Source organism: Daucus carota, chromosome 1 (assembly GCF_001625215.2).
Source record: "Daucus carota subsp. sativus chromosome 1, DH1 v3.0, whole genome shotgun sequence".
Classification (NCBI taxonomy): domain Eukaryota; kingdom Viridiplantae; phylum Streptophyta; class Magnoliopsida; order Apiales; family Apiaceae; genus Daucus; species Daucus carota.
Genome location: NC_030381.2, coordinates 56,081,264 through 56,104,629, shown reverse-complemented (window position 1 = coordinate 56,104,629; position 23,366 = coordinate 56,081,264). Strand labels below are relative to the sequence as shown.

The following is a 23,366-nucleotide window of genomic DNA, read 5'->3' as shown; positions in this document are numbered from 1 at the left end:
CCCAATGTATACAACTCAGGGGGACGGAGGGAGTACTTTTTACTGTAAATGGGATTTAATTGATTAATGATGATTATAAATTTTAATCATCATATTTAACAATATATTTTAAAGGAAAATCTCATGGATCATGATGATTATTTAAAAAGTATAAAAAAAAACACAATATAATCCCATGAAATACATCAAAAACTAGTATAAAAACACTCTTTGGCGTAGCGTATAACGGCGTTCTGATGAGATTAAACGAATAGAATGATATTTCATATAACATTTTGTTGGGGTTAAAAAACAAAACGATAAATATAATTTTTTTCCTTCCAAAATTAGAAATACTAGATTATCTGACACTAATTAATGATATATGGGTTACTTTTCACAACGGTGTGTTTTATGATTAGAGACCTTTTTTCCAAAAATAAATAAATCCATTTAACTTTTAAATACCATCATCATAATTGATTTTAAATAATCCTCAATTAAATTTATCAAATTTTATGTATAATTTAGAATTTTAATTAAATATTATCAGATATTTAGGATAACTAAATAAATCCTAAATTGAATATCCACACATTTTGAAAATTTTGAATTGAATAAAAATATTGATATTAATTTAATGATCAATTAAATTTAGTCAATGCAGAGTGTTCAACGAAGTACGACGACTCCTAGCAAACAGTTTCGTTGGAGTGTGTGTACAAGAAGCAAATAATTTTAATATCTTGTATAAAAAATAAAGGAAAAGATCACCTCTCTCTCTCTCTCTCTCGATGGAGAACCCGAACCGACCTCAACAGTCAGGTATCATCGTTCAATTAATTAGCTCCTTTCGATCTCTATTCTCAATTACATATATGCGTATGTATATCTTTGTTCCTGATTATATGTATTTTGTTCAATCCAATTATATCGTTCCTGGGGCCTTTATTCTTGTCCATCACATAAAAGCTTCGATCTTCTCTTTTTAGTTATATTTCATATGCGTGTTTGTTGTTGGTGTATTGCTGAATAAGAATTCCTCTAGTTTTCTGTTTTTGCTTTCGAATTTTATGCCACTTTTTATCTGGAATATTGAGTTGGAACTTTTTATTTTAACCATGATAGGGCAGGACTTTGCAGTCATACCTATAACAAACAATCGATGCTCGTAATATATGTATAACAATACTGTTAATCCTACTGAAATATTTTAGATTATGAATTTATTGAGTCTAAATATAGACTATGTTGAAAGTATTAGTTTATGGAGGGGTGAGGTTATTCTGTAATTTTGTTTTTGATGTTAGTACTCTGTCGCTATCTATCTAGAAGGTTTCAATATGATTTTTATTGTTATTTTGTAATTTGACATTTGTGCTCTCTCCAAATTTTGATTTTCCGGTTTGTGCCTATTACAATCCTGTAATTAATAGAGTTTTCAGATATATTCCATAGAGAAAGTCCAAGCAGTATTCATTGTGTTGATACTGCTGTATTTTTTAACCCAAGGGGGACACCCCTTTGTAATTATCTAATACACATTATATTATTGTTCTTTGTTCTAGGTACCAGTGCTCCTCCAAAACCTTGGGAGCGATCAGGGTCTTCATCTGGTCCTGCGCCTTTTAAGCCCCCATCTTCTGGGAGCACAAGTGATATTGTTGAAGCCTCTGGAACAGCAAGGCCGGGTGAAATTGTTACAACAGCGGATGCAAATACAGTTGCAAACAGAAATGCACTTGGGAGACCTCTACCATCTAGGCCTTGGGAGCAGCAAACATATAACAACACCACTGCATTAGGAGGAGGTATTGTTATCTATATTCAGTTGCATGTATATATAGTTTCATGTTTTTCTCCTAAAACCAGTACATCCTTAAGCTTTGTATTAAAACTCTCTATATATAATTCTGTATGTAGCCCTACTACTATTGCACTACAGTACTACCTTGTCATAATGACAAGAACAAACTGAAAAGTTACTGCTTATAACACTACTAACTGTATTGAAGGAACTTATCAAACATGTGATGTCAATATTGAATCCAATGTACATTTATGTTATCCTTCTTGTTGATATATGACAAAAACCCAAAAGATTCATCAACTATCGCACCCAAGAAAATCACGTAAACCCATTTTTGTCTTGAAGGACATTTTACTATATACAAAAGTCAACTCACTTAGAGAGCATGTATAAGCATGGCGTACTGTACTGATCACTGTACAGTTCTATTGTATGCATAGTTATGATCCTGGTGACATTCTTTTAACTTCTATCGAGGTCTTTAACTCCTCTGTTTTTGCCTTTGCAATATTTTATCAGATTTGATACACTGTTCAGTGTTTTGATCGACTACTTTAATGTCTGATTGAGCTTAATGTGAAACTCCCAGGTGTTGGTTACGGTTCCGGTTTAAACTATAATTCTGGTTATGGTTCTGGAACTTACGGATCATATGGGGCTGGAGGGTCTTATGGAGGAGGAATGTATGGAAATAGCATGTATCGAGGAGGCATGTATGGTGGCACTGGAAGTCTCTATGGAGGAGGAATGTATGGTGGGGGAATGTATAACAGTAGTTTTGGAGGTGGAATGGGTAGTTATGGAGGAATGGGGATGGGCATGGGAATGGGTATGGGTATGGGTGGTCCTCCATATGGCGATCAAGACCCAAACAATCCTTTTGCTGCTCCATCATCTCCTCCAGGTTTTTGGGTTTCTTTCATGCATGTGGTAAGTGACATATTATATTTTTATTGTTTTTTATATGCATTTTTTATTAAAGATTTTTCAAGTGTGTTTGAGGAATATATCAGTACCACAATATTTGGCATTGATGACAATTCTAATCGAGATCTCATTTGCAGAATTCAGTTTAATCTATCTAGCTGCAAAGCAGAATATAGATGTAGTACTCCGTTCTAGTCTGTAGTTTGTGCTTAAGAAGAGTCTACCTCTCATTGATGTCTCAAATTTCAATATATGAGAATAGGTCCCATTTTTATTTTACTTTGACTTGCAGCCAAACACAGTCAATATCCGCTTCCAGACCCTATGTCAGTTGGATAGATAGATGGCATACATGTTGATATCTACTGAGCTAACATGAAGATGTTTGTTGTGCCTTTTTGCATTAGCATTAAGCTCTTCAGAAAAATGAACATGTATCTACATATTTATGTTTGCAGATGAGTGAGCTATAGAAATCTAAGGAGTCAGCATAAATTGCATAAATATTTGTGGTTTTATACTAGCTACATTTTTTGCCTTATCATAATTTAAGATTATGAGTAAAGAAGTTTTGCATTATTTTGTGCTCTGGTCTCGCTTCTTTTTATATCTCGAATCCTAGGACCTTGGGTTCTGCACTATGTCCAATATATTTATCACAGCTTCCCTTCTCTTCTGTTATAATGGCAGATGCAAGGTGTGGTAACCTTTTTTGGCCGTGTTGCTATGTTAATAGACCAGAATACTCAGGCTTTTCACATGTTCATGTCTGCACTTTTACAGGTATGTATAGTATTCTCGTGTCCCTGTGTAAACTAAAGACAATATTGTACGGTTATCTTCTTGTTTTTAAAAGTAATGGTCAACATTTTCTCTTTCATCTGATATATTATGAACTTGATTGTTTTAAATTGGGCTGTATGCAGTTGTTTGATCGATCAGGCATGCTGTATGGAGAGCTGGCTAGGTTTGTATTTAGATTGCTTGGAATCAGGACGAAGCCCCAGAAAGTCCAGCCCCCTGGACCTAATGGACTTCCAGGTCCACATAATTTCCCAGGTGGTCCAAATTCCTTGGAAGGTCCCAAGGTTGCTCCATCTGGTGCATGGGATGGTGTATGGGGAAATGAACCAAGTAACTGAGAATACCACATGATATGCTCATTTAAATTGTCTGCATTGAGTTGAAGGAGATCAAATGAATTGTGAAAGTGATGCCATGGCCTGTATAGATCAGATCTCCCTTTACCGCCTTGTCAAGAAATTATAGATTGTATTCTCCTCTCGTTATGTGTATGCTACTCAACTTATTATTGTTATTTGTGTGGATCTGTAAAATTTGAAGACTTGTATTTGATGTAAAATCAGTATACCTTTTCCAAGAAAGCGAGTACACATTACAATTGGTGGTTGGGAGTTATGAATGACAAGATGTCAGGACTTTTGAAATATAAATTTCTTTTTCCTGAAAAGTTTCTTTGCAGCTTCCTGATACTAATTTTTTTTTTTTTGTTACATTTGGTGAAGTTACTGAAAGGAATTTCCATTTGGATATAGTTTTTTTTAATAATATTCAGAAGTATATCCATTCACATTACCCTTGTAAAATACTAAAATTCAAGAAGATTAAAAGATGAAATAACAACATTATATTCTCGGGTAAAAGAAGGGACACAATGCAATATATCACTGGTTTGCTGCATGAGCAGTTGTACGATTCACTTTTTCATCGATCTGCTTTAAAATGCCAGATACCTGCACAAAATACACCCTCAGTGGAAATTTCAAGCCAAAAGCATTTGATTCAAATCATCATACAGTTTGAAGTTTTCTTACATCAAAGCACAGCGATAAAATTGGTGAATATTGATCTAGTAACGAATATATCTTATGTAGCAGGCCTAGGAGTGCATCAACTTCATCCCCCAGCAAATCAACCTATAATCACACTGAAGAAACTTCATTCCGAATAAAATTAATGCTAAAAGAAATGGGGAAATTGGTTTTATTTTTCTGTCAATGCATGAAAACAGTAAAAACTACGCGAATCTGTACCTCATTTTCAGCTAATTGAAGATTATAGCATCTTCTAGCAAATGCATCTCTGTATAGCAAATTATTTTTCCTCACTACGGTTGATGCTTGAAATATCAGATCAACCTTTTGCTTCAGTTTTTCCAACCTGAAAGGATGGTAGTATTCAGTTGATTCTAAAATTTTCAAGTAAACAAGTGATATACATGCAGAAAATATTACATACCTTATATCATTTATTTGTAATTTCTGTTCCGCCATGGTCTTGAAATCCATAAGTAACTTTTGAAACCTTATGAGAGGTGAGAACACAATATCCGACGAGCTACCTAGGATTGATTGGATGGTTTTCAGTTTGGCCAAAGACTTCCCTTTTTCATGTAAACTCTCTAAATCATCAATTTCAATCCCCCAACTACATTGTGGATCCTTCAGTAGTTCCTTACTTGTGCTGAGCTGATGCATAGAAGAACTTTGTAAATTTTTACTCACTAAACGGATGGCAGTCACGTATCCACTCGAAGGATTTGCAGTGCCAAATTGGACCAGCTCTACTGGCCCTAAATTCTCAGCATTTGCCTGTGGCATCAGATATATGTTCAGCTCCGGACATTTTGGAAAAGAAAGAGTTTGTTCATTAGATTTCATGTAACTGTTCCCTGTATTCTTAATATATATCATATTTTCTGAACGATGACACCAATTCAAGATTTCTTTCATACTCCTAACAATGTTAGGCCAACAGATATTGAAATTCTGAAATTCATAAGCCTCTTTTTTTATCTTTGAGGCGTCGACTATTTCTCTAAGCAGCACAATGTCAATATCCTCCTTGAATGAACTTTGTCCAGGGTCAAGTAAATTTTGATGTTGGCATATTGCAAAATAGGCTTCATTTCTAATGTATTTGACAACTTGCTCAGATACAATCCGTTGCTTTTTATTACCCGATATTTCAGTGACATTACATCCCATACTTGTCTTGAATTCATTAACCATTTCCCGCATAAAGATTGTACATATATCTTTCTGAAGTTTCTTCTGCAGGCAGCAATGTTGATGCTCTTCAAGTGCTGCATCATAGGTAGTAGTCAATTCTTTAATCGTCTCTCTATAAAAGGTAAAGTAAATTTCATCCCTTATAAAGCTCTCACTCTCACTATCACACAACTCCAAGTAGAAATTTTCCAGTAGATCTTTAAAAAGAATTTTCTGTGTATCTTCAGCTACCAGTTGTTGCAATTCTGATGCACACTTTTCTTCTTTGATTCTATTTCTCTCCTCTATTAACAGTTTTTTGTAACTACACGATGTCCCTTTCTTCCTCTTGTCATGATCCAGACAGGCTGGAGTCTTGGTCCATTTTTTGTCCTCGAATTTAATAATACTGTCTAATTTCTCCACCAAATTACGAATCCCCCTCTCAGTGATTCTGGACTCATCACGCCTTTGTCCAATTCCTTTGTTACAACCAAGTAACTTTCTCTGTTGCCTCCAGATAAAATATTCATGATTTCGTATCAGCTTAGCCACGTGATTGTTGGTTTCAGCTGTTAGATCCTCTGCAGCTAACTCCTCCATATAATCAGAACCACTTGTTCGCAGGAGTGCGTTATAATGACCTTGACCCCTTGTCTCAATATTTTCATTTCTAATTATAAGAGTTGCAAGTTCATCCCTCAATCTAGTCATCACTTGAATCAATTCTAACATATGCAATCCACTAGAAACTTCAACATTTTTCTTGAGATCACGGATGAATGCTTTTGTAACCGTTGATGTTGTTTCTCTTTCAATCATCCACCGCGCTTGCTCTTCTAGTGGACAAACCTCGGCACTTTGCATTCTTTGGAAACCAATCCTTAATGGTTCTTCTAAAATGTCAATGTCAGAGCTCATTGGTTCAGTCACTAAGTTTTGTTCTGGCCTAGTGTACACCTCCTTGTCCTCTGAGAAATACCAATTCTCATACTCATTTAATATATCTGCATCAGTGTCAACAAGTTTTTGTTTAATATTCATAACTTGTCTATCAATAGAGCTTCTAAGTTGACAAATCTCCCTTTCTTTTGCTTCATCCCGGTTATTGGCCTGAGAATTAAGAATAAAATCCTGAAAGCTCTTACTTTTAGCTCTTTCAATCTCAATACTAGCATATAAATGTCGGATCTGTCTTTCTTTAGATGCCAATGCATGCCTAAGCTTAAACTCATTCTTTGATCTTTCAATCAACTCAGAATCTTTTTCTTGGATTGCGGTCTTCATTTTTTCCAGACGCGCTTGGAGAAGATCTTGGAGTTGTATCAGGTCTACTAGCATGTTATCTCGGCAGATACAACTGTCCGTTTCTTGTTGAATCAAATCATAACAAGCCTTTATTTGAATGATGGAAAGTTGATAGAATATAGATCTCTGGTGCAGGCACTCTATTGGCCCATCTGGAGACTCTACTTTTTCATAAGCATTGTCCATGGCAGAGCTTAGAAGTCTCATCAGTATTGAATCTGACCTGTATCCACAATTCATTTCGTCAATATTTTCATCCATTTTCTCATTAATCTTGGTGGTCACAGCAAGTTTGAAGGTTATTTGGGTGAGCTCCAAAAATTATGGATCTCTGTAACAGAATACACAATCTCCCTCTTCTTTTTATGTGTTTATGTGTTAGAGAAAAATTGAATAAACCAAAAACATAAATTAAAACTTTCTTAATCTTGAAAATAAAAAAAAAAACTAAACCATGTAATCGAAGACTCTAATCCAAATCAAAATCACAAGTCTATTATCTGATAATGTAAAGTTGAAATCATATAAAAGCGAATTAGACAATGCACCGCAGCTGCTAGGAAAATAGAAACAATATAAATTTTTTGGCCTAGCTAAAAGGAGTGCAAGCATGATACATCAGTTGCTCAACTCCTCTATACATGATAAAAACGGACTGTAGACTTAAAGAACAGGGGCTTATGCATCATCATCTGTCAAGGCGAATTTTGTTTTTCAAATTCTATATTCTTTTTTGTTAAAAATTAATCATTTTAAATCCTGGCTGATATCAAAAATCGTTAACCCTGTTGTTTTCTACCCCCAGTTTCACCACATAATTTATAATCACCAGAACCCTGAACATGCACTAACACAGAAAAAATTGAATCGATGGAAAATCCGGCAGTGATGCTTATTTTTCTACAAGTATGCTTATTACTCGTAATTCTATAAAATAAATAAAGTCAGGACTTGGGAATTTCCTTGAGGCCAAACAGCAAAAAGTGCTTTTGCTGCTTTATCTTACGCTGTTACTTAGCGTAAGATAAAGCAGCATCAACTCCCTTGCGTGTATAAATACCCCCATCAACTCCCTCCAAAATAGTCTCTTGATGTTCGAATTTCATGTCTCAGATTCTTAGTCAACTACTTGTCTTAGTGTTTATGATCACTTGGACTCACTTTGTTCAATCCTTCTCTGTTGTTTTCCTCTACTGGTTGTACTTTGTTTCATAGCTCTTCCATCCCCTCCCTCGTATTATAATAAATATTTTACTAGCATTATTCACATACTATTATTTTAGCTAGCTTTATGGCATTCTCTAGTGGAATAACAACTTCTTCAGGTTCACTTCACAACACAGATTTGTACCAGCAGCAGCAGCAGCTTCAGAGGAAGATGTCGAATCGTGAATCAGCTAGGCGGTCTCGGGTACGAAAGCAGAAGCACTTGGATGATCTGATGGCTCAGCTGGCTCAGCTCAGAAAAGCAAACAATCAGTTGGTCATGATGATGAATGTCACCGCTCAACGTTTACTTCATGTGGAGGCAGAAAACTCTGTCTTGAGAGCTCAAATGGCTCAACTCGACGCCAGATTGGACTCGCTCAATGAAATCATTGGCTTCTTGGATGCTGAAAAGGAAGGGTTTGCCTTGGATGAGGAGTTCTGTTACAATGCTGTTAATGACTCTGCGGATTTGTTCCATGAGTTATATGTATGCTAATCAGCTACCGATCATGGCTTCTGCGGACATGTTGCAGTGTGAACAACCCACAAGGGAGCTCACAGGGTTGGCCTTAACAGCTATTACTAGTATTTTATTATGTGAATACACTCTTTGAGATCTTCGAAAGCACTGTTGATGTGTTCTTGTGGCATGAAAAATATGACATGTATTTGGGTTTGCGTCGAATTGCTCTTAAAATCTCATGCACAACTATGTTACTTAAGCTATCACCAAAATATCAGCTAGAACAAAGAATCATGTAACAGAAATAGTATGTGCTAGAGGGATGATGATATGTATGCTTATATGGTTCTTGCATATATTATGGGCAATAAGGATGTCTTTGAGTAAATATTGTAAACTTTTCAGTAAGATTTACGGTGTTTGCTTCTTAATTACTCAGGTATTTTAGAGGTATTGATATAAGATCTGAATTCTGAAAAACATGTATAATGCTCTGCAATCTGAGATAAACTAAATGAACTTAGGTTTGAAGTCTTTAACGTAGAGTGTGATACGACCCCAGGGATTATCCAGTGCCTTAACACACTAGGCATGAGTTCTCACACTATTAGTGAAAGTATACTGATATCAGGGAATCTGAACTCAAGACAACTGGATTAGCATTAATTCCATCGCCTTAAACATATTACAACCACTAAATTCATATCACAGAGATCATTGTAGATCTGTCCCTACTCTGATACCATGTACAATCATCTCTCTCAAAAGTTAGCAGAAGCAACGAAATGAATTTTACCCTTAGCCATGTACTCCATGTACCGGTGTCACTACTGAAAACGAAAGCTGCCTGAAAAAAGAAAGATTTCAGTAGTGAAGTTCTTCCCAACCATGTTTGGAGCTCTCACATTTCCATCAAAACATCTATTGTTAGTTTCCTTTCCATGTCAATAGTGGAGTGGACACCGACCATGGATAATGAACCTATCAAATTTCCAGATGCCAAACGCGCATTTTGTACATAGAAATTGACAAAACATATATACATTGTCCAAACAAGGCAAAAGAATATGCACCTTGATCTTTTTCATGTGAAGAAAGTAGCAAAGCAACATTGCAATTCTGAAAATGAAAATGCAACTTGATTTCACAAAGGTATAAAGCCTAATACAATCTTCCATCTTTAGACTCCAATAACTTTTGTGCCTCTTAGTCAAGTAAAGAAACCAAACACCACAAAGTAATCAAGATTCTCTGTAAAAATACATTCATCCACTTGTCTGATATCATCCATTCTACTGCGCTTCTCTTGTACTCATACTTTTTTCTCATAGTTTATCTGCAGAAGATGTTGGAAAAACAGTGTTCTGAGATAGCCTCTGGATTCCAGATAGAAATCTGAAAACCTGTGTAATTAACATTCATTATATCAAGATTAGTGTAAATTAAGTATGTTTTTTTAAGGTAACACTTATTAGATCAATGATCATCATGAGATGTCATAATATATACTTGCAAGTTGGCACCTTTAGCTATGCAAACACTCATACACTTTCCTTTTCCCCCCTCTTTTTCTTTTAGAACAAGGATTGAATTCTTTCTTTAGGGCAGTGACATCATATATACTTGGAAGATAACTAAAACTACACCATTTCCATTTTTTAGATTAAAATATAAGGTAATGCATCATCGCCTTTTTACACGTCACTAATTATTTAAGCAAAGGACGACCGGCCTGTTGAACAAAAGATTATCTCATCTCATCAGAAAAGAACTTTACCCATGTTTCTTCTTTTTTGTAGATAGCTTTATAAAGGGTCTACAAGCTATAAGTTGTGATTAATTTCCCACCCTTGTGTTTCTTTTGATTTTCAAATGAAACTTCCCACTAAAAAGTATAGTTAGAGATGAGGGCTGATTTAGCTGTGGTTTCCTATTGGAGCCTATTGTATATTGAGGACAAAGATGATGAGATCTTTCTAATGCCTTCCTCACCAAGTTTAAGTAGACACATTGTCGTAAAGGTCCGAGTAGGGTCTGAGAAAGGTAAGTATGTGCGCATAAATTTATCCCTAATCCTCATTTTCTTAACAAACAAAATCGTTTCTGGGATACATGCACATACATGGGAGCAAAGTTACGATTTATTTAATAATTTTATTAGTATAGAGTAGGAAGGAACATTTATTTAATAATTTGGATTGAGATTGAATAGAGAATATTAATCACATTAAAAAATTGTAAGAGAAGATAGCTAATGAGAGAAGATAGAAAAAGTTGAATGCACCAAAGTTAAAGGGAGTGGCAGAGGCAACACTACAAAGGTGATCTCACCATATTTGAAGATTCCTTGGTCCTTTTTCATATCAACTTTCCATGAATCTCGGCACGCAAAGCCTCCCTAGTCCTTGGATCACGAATCTTCGGAATCACAGAAGCAGCAGAAAATTCTGATGAAATGTTGTAATTTCCTCTGCACACTTAAGAGATTCATTTGATAAGTTGTCAAGTCGATTTCAGAATCTGCAATTAATTTTGATGCGAAAGGCATTCATTAAGCTGGCATGTTTTACCATGCAAACAGTGTAAAGATGGTTTATTTACTATCTGTAACTAGGTTCACATTCAAGTTGAATAGAATGAGCAGTAGTATATGCAGAATTAGGCATGATTCTTCTATATTGATTCTTGGGTCCAAAAGTGACCTTACAAAGTGCAGTCCCCACTCCTAGAATGCTGGAAACAGGCACACACATAACCCCATTAACACTTGGAGTTGTGTGTCTGAGGTGCCCTTTTTCTAGTTGCCACCACATGCTACTATGATCCCGATCGATGAACCAACAAGCATGTTAAATCTTGTGTTAATCAGTCAAACATATTTTATCTTCAAATTAAAGCGAGCCACATCAGTAAAGCTTGTAACTTTGAGTACCATCCAATAACAAGCCCAGTTCAAATTTGCCATGTCAAATAGTAGCCACACCAGTGAAGTCTGCAGCTCTGGGAAACAAAGGATTTGTTTCTTCACTTTCTGGTTTGAGCTGGACCATGACCAAACACACAAATTGATGTCACCTTTAGCTTTTTCTCCGAGTAGCTCCTCCTTGCCACAGAATGTCCCAAGATGGAAAAATGTGTGTAAAGAAATACCCTAAGGGAGTGGGAAATGAGGCTAATTCAGAATTAAACCAGGATATGCCATCTGCTAGTCATTAGGAATTCACCTTGAAAAAAGAAGACGAGAAGGATTATATATTGATGAAACTAAAAGAAATATCCCTTGCACGTCATCATTCAAGTGTTAAAAATACGAATACTGTAAATGATGTGAGCATGGAGCAGAGCAGCAGAGATATCAAGAGAGAAGGTTGAACCTGATACATACCTCGTATTCTGATGTCGCAAGTCAGGTATGTTATTATTGTCTACTAGTATCTGCTATCTTATATCAATTGTTATATCTATTAATCCTTTGGTGTTCATTTGCAGATGATGAAACAGCTAGAAGAGCTAGAGGATTAATAGATGATGAAACATCTATTAAGCACAAGTTGGTACGATATATATAAGATATTTTGGTTTTGCTTGCAGCCTGCACTAGTTTCTGAAATCTTGTCAAAGGATTAGATCAAATTAAGTATAGGTCAAACTGTGGAACACATTTTACTTCCTAGCACTAGCACACCTTTACTAGACATTTAAATGGGTCAAATTAAACCAATCGTTTTTATCTCTTATAATGCCTTCTCTTTTATCCTCCACCAATGTCCCGAAACATTTTCAATGCCATATATAAACAACTGTGATCCTGTTTCTCTTGATTTTCATCTCAAAAAGTTATTAGTCTTAATGTTCTGCTAACCCAACAATTACATTGCAACACGGATACTCTAAGCTTAAATGTCAGAAATATGTTGACACCAGAGATGGAGTCAGAGTATAAAGCCGAAAACATTAGCCAAACAGCTTATTAGTTACTCAACTAGTCAACTTCACTGCTAAAATTTGTACAAGATATATAACTACTTAAGCATTCAGAATGGTGTTCTGGTTCATGTATCTGTAGACTGTTGTAGTCTATACATGTGAAAGTTTGCATTCCCCTAAATTAAGTTATCAATAAGTAAAAGTGATGGAAAAGAAGAAAACAAAATTATCAAGAAACTATTTAAGCCACTTAAATCCGAGGGTTCATATCACTTTACTGTTAACTTAATCAATCCACTGACCTCTAAGACTTAGTAGTGCTCCAACAACAGCAAAAGTGCTTTTCCTTGCCTTTTCAACTTTGAATTCTAATAAAAAGCATAGCAGCTAGCTATTGTATTTGTTTATAATAAATTGTTGAACGAATCGGATCAATTTGAGGTATAACTCCAATAATGCCTTGGACACTTGAAGTAAATGTAATGCCATGTATATTCTCTCAAGTGCAAAAATGGTGCTTCTAAAAAGGCTCTGTCTCCTCTTCTTCCTCGTAGTTATCTCCGCATCACTTCTGTCAACTGCATACACAGGTTCGGTTTCTTAGTTGCATTGTTCTATGTTTTTACAAGCATCCATCATCATGAGCACACTCTGCGTAATTTAGCACTAACCATGCATATGTACAAGAAAGTACTCTGTAAGACTGTATTAAAGATTTGAGTCAAGTAGATATTCCTTCATGCAAATGAAACAAATACGGCTCATTCTAATCGAAAGCACGAATTGTATGTAAAGGTTCGCCATGATGCCATGCTCAAGAACTAATGCCTGATAAAACTGTCTGTAGATGCAGGTCAAGGACTGCCCAAGTATGTAGACTTTGAGAAGAAGAAGTCTGTTGAGGCACATACAAATGATCAGACAAGAATCAGCATCCATAAGAGGCTTCTTAGAGTTAAGACAAATGATTACGGAAGCTATGATCCTGCGCCAACATTTCACAAGCCCAAATTCAAGCAAATTCCAAACTGATCTTCGCAACAGCACAAATTCCAAATCATCTTCGCTTGAGCACAATAAAGTAATGAATCGCTCGTAAATAATTTTCAATTTCCATGCAGTGTATATGTAAGTAAACATGCTATCTCGACGTTGCAATCGTGGATTTATATGCAATACATAATTTTCATATAGGTTTAAGTTTTTTTTGCTTCTGAATAAAATTTTAATGTTTAAATTTTTACACACCAAAAAGAAAATCTTAAAAAAAAAGTTATGAACCTACATTTTATTGGAGCCTTATAATATGTGCCAAGCAGTTGAAAACCCCCGTAAAGAAATGATAGGGACGGAGGGAGGATGATACATTGCAATTTGCATGCGGCAAAAACAAAATCTCATAATTTATAGAGTTGGATAATTCAATCACGACCTTTTAACAAATTTGGTGAACTTATTTCATGAACATTCCTTCAATGAGGTCCATGATTGTACAAAAACCAAGCAAAATCACTAGATACAGTTACTGATGCAGCATAAACACCAGCTTTATAATGCAAAACGACTGAATGATGAGATTTCATAAAATTAGAGTTGAGATGCTGACGGACCTGACTAGATCATCTGAACTTTACAACCACACAAGATATATCATCGGTGCTCTTCCTTGCAAGTGCTTCTTCAGTAAGTTGCTTTGCCGCTGTTTGAGGACATTTTGTGTGCTTAATACAGTCCACAGCTTCTTGATTTGACAAAACCTGACAACAAATGTGGATGCAATAATGTCAACAAAGTAAAACAAGAAATAAAAAACTGCACAAACATAAGTTTTATGATGCAGTTTAGACTGTGACAAACCGACAGTCTGGAGCGTAAAAGAAATTAACCTTCCATATGCCATCACTTGCTAAGATAAGAAAATCTGTACTCTCACTTATGGTTTCAACCGACACGTCTGGTTCTGAACTAAGGTGCTTCTTCAAACTCCTATCACCAAAGGCTCTGGCTACTGCTAGTTGCCCATCAACACGAGGAACATCGCCTGGAATCAATAAACAAACAAGAAGAGATATAAAAATACAAATAAAAAGTTGCACAAGGCTCTCCGCTTGGGAATCAGTCATGATTAGAAAGTTCCCATTTATAATGTAATTGTAATTAATGGTCTAATAAATCTTTGCTTTTAGACATGAACAGGGAATTTTATGTGACTAGCACTAAATATATATACGTAATTAAAGCCGATGCCAAAATGGAAACTCAAGATGAATGAAAATATAATGTAAGATGATAATGGTAGATCAAATCTTATGCAATAGATATTAAACAGAAGATCATTAATTTCGTTCCATTTCCCTTCAGATTTCTTATTCTTCCACTAGACTATTGTCAGGCAAAAATTCTTAGAGACTCCCAGTTCACAATTAAAGCATCAATTACCTGCAGGTACAAAAATAGAAAATCAAGATTAATAATAGTATGATCTAAGAACAAACTTCATGCATAAACTTAAGCAACAACAGCCCTCCTATTTTATTCTCTCCAACCAAATACAATTTCAATAATACAACAAGTAGAGGCTGCAAATTTGTATGAATGTTTTGTCACCTGGAAAGTTAGATACGAAGCCACCTCTGTCCTCTATACTACTTCGCTCCTTACTAGGCTCATGATCTATCGATAATTGTTTCGCCACTCCATTTTTGCTAATGACAGCTCTAGAGTCCCCGACATTAGCCACAACCAGCTTTTTACAATTTATTAAAATTGCTGTAACTGCAGTTGAACCCCCTCTACCTAGATCACTTGCTTTATCCAATATAGTTTTATCAGTTATGTGATATGCTCGTCTGACTGCCTTCTCAGTCTCAGTCCAGAAATCGGGCTGTCACAACAATAAGAAAGAGTAAGAACTATCACATTAAGCAGTTATTGCCATACATCATGAAAACGGAGCGAACAGTAGAAATATCGTGACTAGAGTATCTCTTTGCTTAAATTATACATAAAATTTGATAAGTCAATAGCACCTCATTGATTATGTTCTCAAACAGATGAGTCTTCAGGTAATCAGGAATATCATGGCTCAAATGACCATCATATATTGCAAAGAGGCCAAGCTCATTGTCGTCAATTTGCTTAAACTGTGCAAAAACATAATCTTCCATGTCATGATATGATTTTCCCTTTACCAAATGATATCCATGTGTTACATGCTTTGACATTTTACTCTTTCCTTTTCCACTTTCAGCTGACGATGAGCCAAACCCAACCTTTTCCTGCAAACAGAAATCTTACATATTAAAAAAAGGCCGAAAGAAAACAATTTCTGTTTGAACACAGGAAAAAAGAACTACAGAGTGACCGAGTCCTACTCTAGAGAAACAATGTGACTTATAGCTACCGACTACCGTGCACATAAATAAAACCATGGGACTGCTGTCTTGAAGTCTCACCCCAACAAATACAAAACTCATGTAAATATGTTACTGTGTTCAGGTTTACAGTAACATCAAGCAAAAAGGCCATGTCACCACCATATCAAAACTAAAAGCATGACTAAATGGCACTCAATAAGGTAAATGCTAAAGTTTACAAGGTTTAACCACCATCAAGGGCCAACTATATCTTTCGAAAGTAGTGATTGCCTAGATAATAAAATTGTACTCGAACCTAAAACTACACAACAGATTGGCAATCACATTTATTGGCAATCACATCTGGCAGTATAACAAACACCACAATGCTAATTTATCAGTTGACAATCGTCAGTAGCACGTGTTAGGCAAGAAATTATTTACAACTTCCGAGTACCGAAGGCTGCCGGATAATTGACTAAATATAGCACAGATCTGGCAGTTACATAACATGAGGGTTTCCTAATTCATAATGAGGCATCAAGTTGTTTTCGAATTTTGGCCTTAGACTTGTCATAAAACAGGACATACTGATCCCTGTATAAGATAACAGTTAATCCCAAAATTAAGAAATCAGGACAACAAATCTCATTTGATCTAATGTAGTGATCTTAATTTAAGCAGATAATTCAAGCATACATCTAAGTAAAAATAAATAAAAATTCATCTGTAGTAAAGTCAATGAACTTGTGAAACAAACTATATACAAAAACTCCACGAGAGAGAGAGAGAAAAACTAAACGAGAGAGAAACCTTCATCTTGTGGAGGATATCTCTTCCATTCATAGCTGCTGCTGATGCTTAACAACTACAACACTTGGTAATAATTCAGAACACACGGTCAAGTAGAGAGAGATGTTGGGGAAGTAGTTTATATACTTGTGTGAGTAAGAAAAGAGCAGCTGGTCCCTACTTTGTATTAGTCCGCGTTGTTGTGCAGTGTCATCACGCGGTTGCGCCATATTAAATACTCCCATCTTCTCGCCCTTTTTTTCTTAGCCCTACATGACGACCCGGAGACCCATCATATGGGTTGCGGGTAGGGGTGGCAGTTTCGGGTATCGGGTCGTGTTCGTGTCAGCAATCGGGTCAATTTCGAGTCGATTTCGGGTCAAGTTAAAATCACTTAAAATTGAATAAAACTGTAAATTGAAGTTATTAAAAACGAAATTAGAATTTCGGGTCATGTCGGGTCCATTTCGTGTCAAAACGGGTGATTTTCGGGTCACTTTCGGGTTTTGTCTCAGTAAATCGGGTTACGGGTTTGGGTCGGGTTTGGGTCGAGTTCGGGTCGTGTCTGATATTGCCAGCCCGAGTTGCGGGGAGTCCCATGAATATTAATCACACTTTTTTGGTTATATATTTATTTAGTTTGAAAAACTAAAGTATAAAATTTTGATCACAAACATGGGCCGGTGCTGAGGATTATAGGGCCCAGTGCGAAAAATAATTTAGAGCCTTTTTATAAAATATATTAATCATATTTGAACTTATTTAAAAGTATTATTCTTAAATTCAAATTAATAAATAATTCATATTAAATAAATATGAATTAGCAAAATTATTATGAAACTCAAAAAATTGGTAAGGAATGATTAAATGATAATGCTAAAATTTAGATAAAAAGAATAATGAACCGCATAAAAGTCTTACTTTAGAGAAATGAAAAATAGAACAAGAAATAAAAGGAAATAAAATGATACAATGACAAACTTTAAAATTATTTTATAATAATTAAAATTCTAAAGTGTGTTAAATGAGGACATTATTGATAAGTATTCTCTATAAAATTAATAATAATGCAGAATAAGCATGTAAGTTTTAATTGAATCTACATGTCCAAACTAATTAAAATGAATAAAAAGTATAAAATAAATTTTAAATTAAGTAGGACTGGTTACTAACACTTTAGCAGCAGAAAGTCTGGAACGTAGATAATAAAAAACTGAAATACAAATAAAACTCTGCATGGGATGGCGGCATCAAGCCATATATTAACTGTAAACTTTATTTTGGGCCCTTGGCTCCAGTGGGCCCAGTGCGGGAGCACTGGCTGCACTGGGCCAGGACCGCCCCTGGACTTCAGATGGGGGTGTATTTTTTCATATATAACAGTTATACGGCATCTAGAAGAATGATCGAGTCGAACAAACATTTAATAGATTAACATACTTGTCTTCATACCCAAGATGAGACAAATAAGTGATGTTGAAATCGACGATGGTATATTGATAAATCCTTACTCTGTGTTCACCATCATTTCCAAAAAAAATCCGTTTGAGTTATCAACCACAAATGCAATTCCCGGAAGACTTTTATCGATAAATCCAAACCAACTCTCACAAAAGAAGGAGAGAAAAATCACAAACTCTCATCAGGGAGAGAAATCAAGCTATAATTAAAACAAACGAGAAAAAAATCCAACTGCAAACTAAAACAATCAGATCTGCACCATGGCCCTCCATTAGCAGATAATCGATCCACTCACAAATCCAAAAAAAACCTGTGGAAGATAATACGAACGAAAATCGAAAGTTTCGATGATATAGATCTAAGAAAACTTTCCCCAAATTAAAGAGGGAGATTTATTTAAAAAAAAAAACAAGAACAATCAAAGAACAAACAATTAAACGGAAAGATTTGGGGTTTTCCACCTCAAAATCGATGGAAGCCCCATCGGGATGAAAAGAGGGAGTCGGCTAGAGAGAACGAGAGAAAATAAGGCTAGGGTTTCACTGCCATACTCAAACTTAGTAAGAAATTAGATGGGGTGTATTGTTTTTTAATAAACATTTAATAATATTTAAAAATGAAATTATTACAAAATGTTCCGATACAATATAATTTTGATAAACTCTTTTAAAACTTTTAAGATTTTAAAAAAAATTATAAATTAAAGTAAACACGAATTCACTTAATTCCCGTATCAATTAATCTTATTTTTTTAGGATTTCAAATATCGGGAAATGGATTGTCTGCCACAATCTCAATCATGTAAATTTAGACTTATTTATGTATTTTATATGTTATGACAATAGATTAATTGTATTATTAATCTTATACAAATTCAAAATTACAGAATCGAAACAATCTTTTTAAAAATAAAAGCAAGTGAATATAAATAATTATCACCATCACACAAGTTCGGAAACTTACACAATCCTGAATATAACATCATACATGATACAATTAACATCTAATTTTTTTTTTTTTTTTGAAGAAAAGAAAATAATTCATTAAATAATAGCCATACGGCATCTACAAGAATGATCGAATCGAACAAACATAGAAAAAATTAACATGCCTGTCTTCATAGCTAAGATGAGACAAATAAGCGATGTTGAAATTGACGATGGTACATGTATAGATCCTTGCTCTGTGTTCACCATCTTTTTCAAAAACTCCGTTTGAGCTATCGACCACAAATGCAATCCCCGAAAGCTTTTATCGATGAATCCAAACCAACTCTCACAAAAGAGGAGAGAAAATCACACACTCTCACCAGGGAGAGAAATCAAACTATAATCAAAATAAACTAGAGAAAATCCAACTAAAAACTAAAGCAATTAGATCTGCACCACGACACGTAAGAGATAATCGATCCACCCACAAATCCAAAAAGCCCTCTGGAAGCGAATAAGAACGAAAATCAAAAGTTCCGGTGATATAGATCTAAGAAACTTTCCCTCTTGAAGAAGGAGATTTATTAAGAAAATCAATGGAAGAAGCAAGAACAATAAGAACTAGCAATCAAACGGAAAGATTTGGGGCTTTCCACCGGAAAACCGATGGAAGCCCCGTCGAGAATGAAAAGAGGGAGGCGGCTAGAGAGAAGAGAGAAAAAGAAAATTAGGGTTTCAGAATTTCTCACATGTTAATTAACATCTAATTTGATAGTCATATATATTAATTTAGTGTATACATTTTTCTTATAAAATTATATCAATAAATAATATTTATTATTTTTTAAAAATTGATTCAATTCAGTTTTCATTTAAAACTGAACCGCATTCACCAGAATCCGTTAGACTTTTAAATTTTCAATTTCAAATTCATACAATTTGATTTTTATCGATTTGATTCGGCTTTTTTCTCGGCATTATATCGTACAGAGTAAATTACAGTTTCAATATATTGCAAAGCGTGTACACCAACTTTTAAAAACTCTATATTTGGCGTACAAACGTTAAGTAGTTGCTTAACGCCGTTAGCAACCTTTTGAAAAAACTCGTGACTAAAGTAAAGTTTTCCCACATAACGGCTACAACACTGATCACTGATCTGAACCAAAACCCACTTTAAAAACTCTAAATTTAAAAACTCTAAACCTAAAATCATAATTTGCAAATAATATTATATTACTAAATTTATATTATCAATATAATTTTTCTTATAGTACTAAATTTATACTATCAATATTATTTTTCTTACCTGAAATAATATTTCAAAATTTAATCCATAAAATATCATAATTACAGTTAAAAAATTATAAAATCAAATTATTATAAATTTAATTGAATTAATCTTCAATCAGTTAAATATTCAATTAGACTTACTTTTGACGAACGAATTTTTTTTTAAAATATTTACATTTAACATTTATCTTCACAATAATTAATAAAAAAATTTATTAACTTATTAATATCATATTTAATACTAATTAAAAAATTCATTCTTTCCGTAAATTATTAAAAGGTGATTTAAAATATTTTTCAAATTCTATTATTCTTTTTGGTCAACACATATTGACTAATGTGGTGCTATTAAAACTCAAATCTGTTACTCAACTCTAATGACGTGTCAATGGGTAAAGCATACGTTATTTTTGAAGAAGAAAGTGGAAGGAGCGCTGCAATGAAAATGAGTGGGAAATTGTTTTGCGGAGAGATAATTGGGGTTAAGGATGACAAATATGGTTTTGGTAGGAATGCATATGAGTTTCATGACTCATTATTTGATTCTTACATTTCCATTGGTGAAACTCGTAAAAGAGGACCCAAGGGGGGGCATTCTATCAGCAGAAGTAAATATGTAGGCAGGGGAAGCGGCAGGTTTGGGCCTGGGCCTCATCGTGGCGAAAGCCAGTGGTCGCGTGAATGGATTTGCCTTGATGACTGTCCTTGATTGGCTGGATGCTTTATATACTATATGTGAAGGTGAAGTATCTTTAAACAACATTATACATCCTCTGTCTCACAAACTCCAAAAATGTGGACTACTTCGATAATTCTATTATCTATAATTTTCGGAATTCGAGAGAAGGCTTACTTGTAATGTGAGGAGGAGATTCCTTGGAAGAAAACTTTGGTTGTCTCTGTGTGTGGAGACATCTAAAGTTGTCTGTGTGTTGATTGACATCTAAATCATCCAGTTAGCCCATGTTAAAGCATTACAGAACGCAACCATTCGATCAATGTCTTTCATTTTTTTCTTGTCATCTTTAATAAAATCTCACCTGCAAATTAACATTTTATTCTTAACACTCTCTCTTCTGAATTTCGTAGTAAATTCACAAAATGAAACCTGGGTTTTTAGAGTATAAAATGTTTATTTTTGTGTAGAAGAATTATGGTAGAGACTTGCTTCACTGTTGTGCCATCATTGTCAAGTATTAAACATCAAAACGTCGTTTTTAAGAGGATCAAGATTAAAACACGGCCAATTTTTATCTTCAACGTCAATCAGGAATAAAGAATGAAATACTGATACCGCAACATTATAGTCCTGCATATATTTGACATCTAACATTTACTCATGACCGATGAAAGTATACGGGTTGGTGACTACCAAGATAAGAGGTCAAGAAAATATGGCATACGATAAGCATTTCAATCGACCAAACACAAGGTCAGATACGGGAAAATGCTCAAATATATAACAACACATGCAACCTTTTCTCATTGCCGTGCCCACTTTTCAGAGGAATATCAGTAGAATATTTTTAGAAATAATGGGGGTGTTTGTTTTTTCTAAAAGCAAGAGCTGCTTCCGTCTTCTGCTTCTCCTGACTCGTTTATGTAAATAAGCAGAAGCACTTTTAAAAAGTTGAGAATGCTAGCGTCTCTCTCACAGCTTCTGCTTCTTTTCCAAACACTTTATTAACTTATTTACTTCTCACTTCTACTCTACTTCTTTACTTTAAGCAAGAAATCACTTTTTTTAAGCTAACCCAAACGGTCCCAAAACCTGTGAACTCATTACAAATTTTATGTCCGGTAAATACATAATTTATGCTCTAAACCAAACTCCACATGAACTCATTACAAATTTTATGTCCGGTAAATACATAATTTATGCTCTAAACCAAACTCCACATTAGAAGAGCACAGATAACTTCGAAAACTAATTTGTATAACTAGCTTTTTAACCCGTGCAAGCATGGGCTGTTTTAAATTATTTTTTGATATATGTTCATTTTTTCTAAATTGAGATTTTTTGTATTACAAAAATATTTTAAATTGTATATTTATTTATATTTTAAGTCATATTATATTGATGTCTATATGTACACATATCCTCTTTATTATGATATTTATTCGAATATAAATACAAAAAATATACACTATTTAAAATTTAATTATATAATTAAATTACCACCCACCTAAAATTATTGAAAATTTGATACAAAAAATGAGATTCTTGCTGAATCAAAGTCTTTGTCATATAGTTATATATTATATTTATAAATATTTTTATATATATAATATAATTTTTTTGAATCATAATAATTAAATATTTTAAAAATTGGTCGCTTGACTGATTAATCGATAATCAGACGAATTCCTAAACCGATTTGGTAAAATTCAGTTAAATCGATGATTATTTGGTCAAAATTGGATTAATTAGACGAAAATCAGGTAGAATATTAAAATTAACAAAATTTGTGGGGAAAATTTAAAATTTTAAAAATGGTTAAATATATTATATATATATATAATATTAAATTAATTCCAAATAATGATCATGTTAATATTTATAGTGAGTAAGGGCAGATTAGTCTCTTTGAATTAAATTACTCATTATTATTGTATTAGATATATAATAGAATTTGGCAAAATTCGGTTAAAATCGATGGCTAATTGGACAAAAATTGGATTAATTGGTTAAAAATCAGGCCGAATATTAGAATTTACAAAATTTGTGGGGGATAGTTTAAAATTTTAAAAATCATTATATATATTTATTATTTTTACACATATATAATAAAAGTAATTCTGAATAATGATCCTATTAATCATTCTGATTAATCGTCGATTTTCTAATTCCCGCTTTTTATAATACTGGATATTTATTTATTTATTATTAAATCATAAATA

The 23,366-nt window shown here is 34.1% G+C and overlaps 4 protein-coding genes and 2 long non-coding RNA genes across 10 annotated transcripts; 3 read left to right on the top strand and 3 right to left on the bottom strand.

The window, feature by feature from the left end:
• Nucleotides 1-646: 646 nt before the first annotated feature.
• On the top strand, nucleotides 647-4,187 carry LOC108228170 (peroxisomal membrane protein 13). Its single transcript, XM_017403687.2, has 5 exons — nucleotides 647-804; nucleotides 1,548-1,790; nucleotides 2,379-2,719; nucleotides 3,407-3,499; nucleotides 3,643-4,187. The coding sequence occupies exons 1-5, from the start codon at nucleotides 774-776 to the stop codon at nucleotides 3,856-3,858; spliced, it is 924 nt and encodes a 307-aa protein (XP_017259176.1). The 5' UTR covers nucleotides 647-773; the 3' UTR covers nucleotides 3,859-4,187.
• Nucleotides 4,188-4,401: 214 nt separating this feature from the next.
• On the bottom strand, nucleotides 4,402-7,518 carry LOC135150661 (WPP domain-associated protein). Its single transcript, XM_064087465.1, has 4 exons — nucleotides 4,976-7,518; nucleotides 4,771-4,897; nucleotides 4,552-4,653; nucleotides 4,402-4,470 (listed from the first exon to the last, which is right to left on the bottom strand). The coding sequence occupies exons 1-4, from the start codon at nucleotides 7,294-7,296 to the stop codon at nucleotides 4,402-4,404; spliced, it is 2,619 nt and encodes an 872-aa protein (XP_063943535.1). The 5' UTR covers nucleotides 7,297-7,518.
• An 808-nt stretch (nucleotides 7,519-8,326) lies between these two features.
• On the top strand, nucleotides 8,327-8,740 carry LOC108192804 (bZIP transcription factor 44). Its single transcript, XM_064087463.1, has one exon. It carries the CDS (start codon nucleotides 8,327-8,329, stop codon nucleotides 8,738-8,740), a length of 414 nt encoding a protein of 137 aa, XP_063943533.1.
• Nucleotides 8,741-9,213: 473 nt separating this feature from the next.
• Nucleotides 9,214-11,032, bottom strand: LOC135149941 (uncharacterized). Its single transcript, XR_010288311.1, has 2 exons — nucleotides 10,992-11,032; nucleotides 9,214-10,043 (listed from the first exon to the last, which is right to left on the bottom strand). It is a non-coding gene; the product is annotated as an uncharacterized LOC135149941 (long non-coding RNA).
• Nucleotides 11,033-12,860: 1,828 nt separating this feature from the next.
• LOC108228180 (probable protein phosphatase 2C 39) lies at nucleotides 12,861-16,983 on the bottom strand. Of its 5 annotated transcripts, XR_010288310.1 has the most exons (7): nucleotides 16,804-16,983; nucleotides 15,664-15,912; nucleotides 15,242-15,518; nucleotides 14,521-14,675; nucleotides 14,245-14,391; nucleotides 13,306-13,529; nucleotides 12,861-13,212 (listed from the first exon to the last, which is right to left on the bottom strand). XR_010288310.1 is itself a non-coding variant. In XM_017359260.2 (6 exons), the coding sequence occupies exons 1-5, from the start codon at nucleotides 16,834-16,836 to the stop codon at nucleotides 14,254-14,256; spliced, it is 852 nt and encodes a 283-aa protein (XP_017214749.1). In that variant the 5' UTR covers nucleotides 16,837-16,983; the 3' UTR covers nucleotides 12,861-13,212; nucleotides 14,245-14,253. The 5 variants fall into 5 exon arrangements, 4 of the variants coding, with proteins under 4 accessions (XP_017214749.1, XP_017259203.1, XP_017214733.1 ...); XM_017359260.2 differs by lacking the exon at nucleotides 13,306-13,529; XM_017403714.2 differs by having other exon boundaries at nucleotides 12,861-13,695; nucleotides 16,804-16,982.
• LOC135149942 (uncharacterized) lies at nucleotides 13,084-13,838 on the top strand. Its single transcript, XR_010288312.1, has 2 exons — nucleotides 13,084-13,224; nucleotides 13,482-13,838. It is a non-coding gene; the product is annotated as an uncharacterized LOC135149942 (long non-coding RNA).
• Nucleotides 16,984-23,366: the final 6,383 nt, after the last annotated feature.

Coding starts and splice junctions, on each gene's coding strand:
- LOC108228170 (XM_017403687.2), top strand. CDS start 774: ATGGAGAACCCGAACCGACCTCAACAGTCAG. Junction 2,720..3,406: donor GGGTTTCTTTCATGCATGTG/GTAAGTGACATA, acceptor TTATAATGGCAG/ATGCAAGGTGTGGTAACCTT. Junction 3,500..3,642: donor TCATGTCTGCACTTTTACAG/GTATGTATAGTA, acceptor GGCTGTATGCAG/TTGTTTGATCGATCAGGCAT.
- LOC108192804 (XM_064087463.1), top strand. CDS start 8,327: ATGGCATTCTCTAGTGGAATAACAACTTCTTCAGGTTCACTTCACAAC.
- LOC108228180 (XM_017359260.2), bottom strand. CDS start 16,836: ATGAATGGAAGAGATATCCTCCACAAGATGAAG. Junction 15,913..16,803: donor ATATCCTCCACAAGATGAAG/GTTTCTCTCTCG, acceptor TTCTGTTTGCAG/GAAAAGGTTGGGTTTGGCTC. Junction 15,519..15,663: donor TTGAGAACATAATCAATGAG/GTGCTATTGACT, acceptor TTGTTGTGACAG/CCCGATTTCTGGACTGAGAC.
- LOC135150661 (XM_064087465.1), bottom strand. CDS start 7,296: ATGGATGAAAATATTGACGAAATGAATTGTGGATACAGGTCAGATTCA. Junction 4,898..4,975: donor TTACAAATAAATGATATAAG/GTATGTAATATT, acceptor CCATCCTTTCAG/GTTGGAAAAACTGAAGCAAA. Junction 4,654..4,770: donor TTCAATTAGCTGAAAATGAG/GTACAGATTCGC, acceptor GTGTGATTATAG/GTTGATTTGCTGGGGGATGA.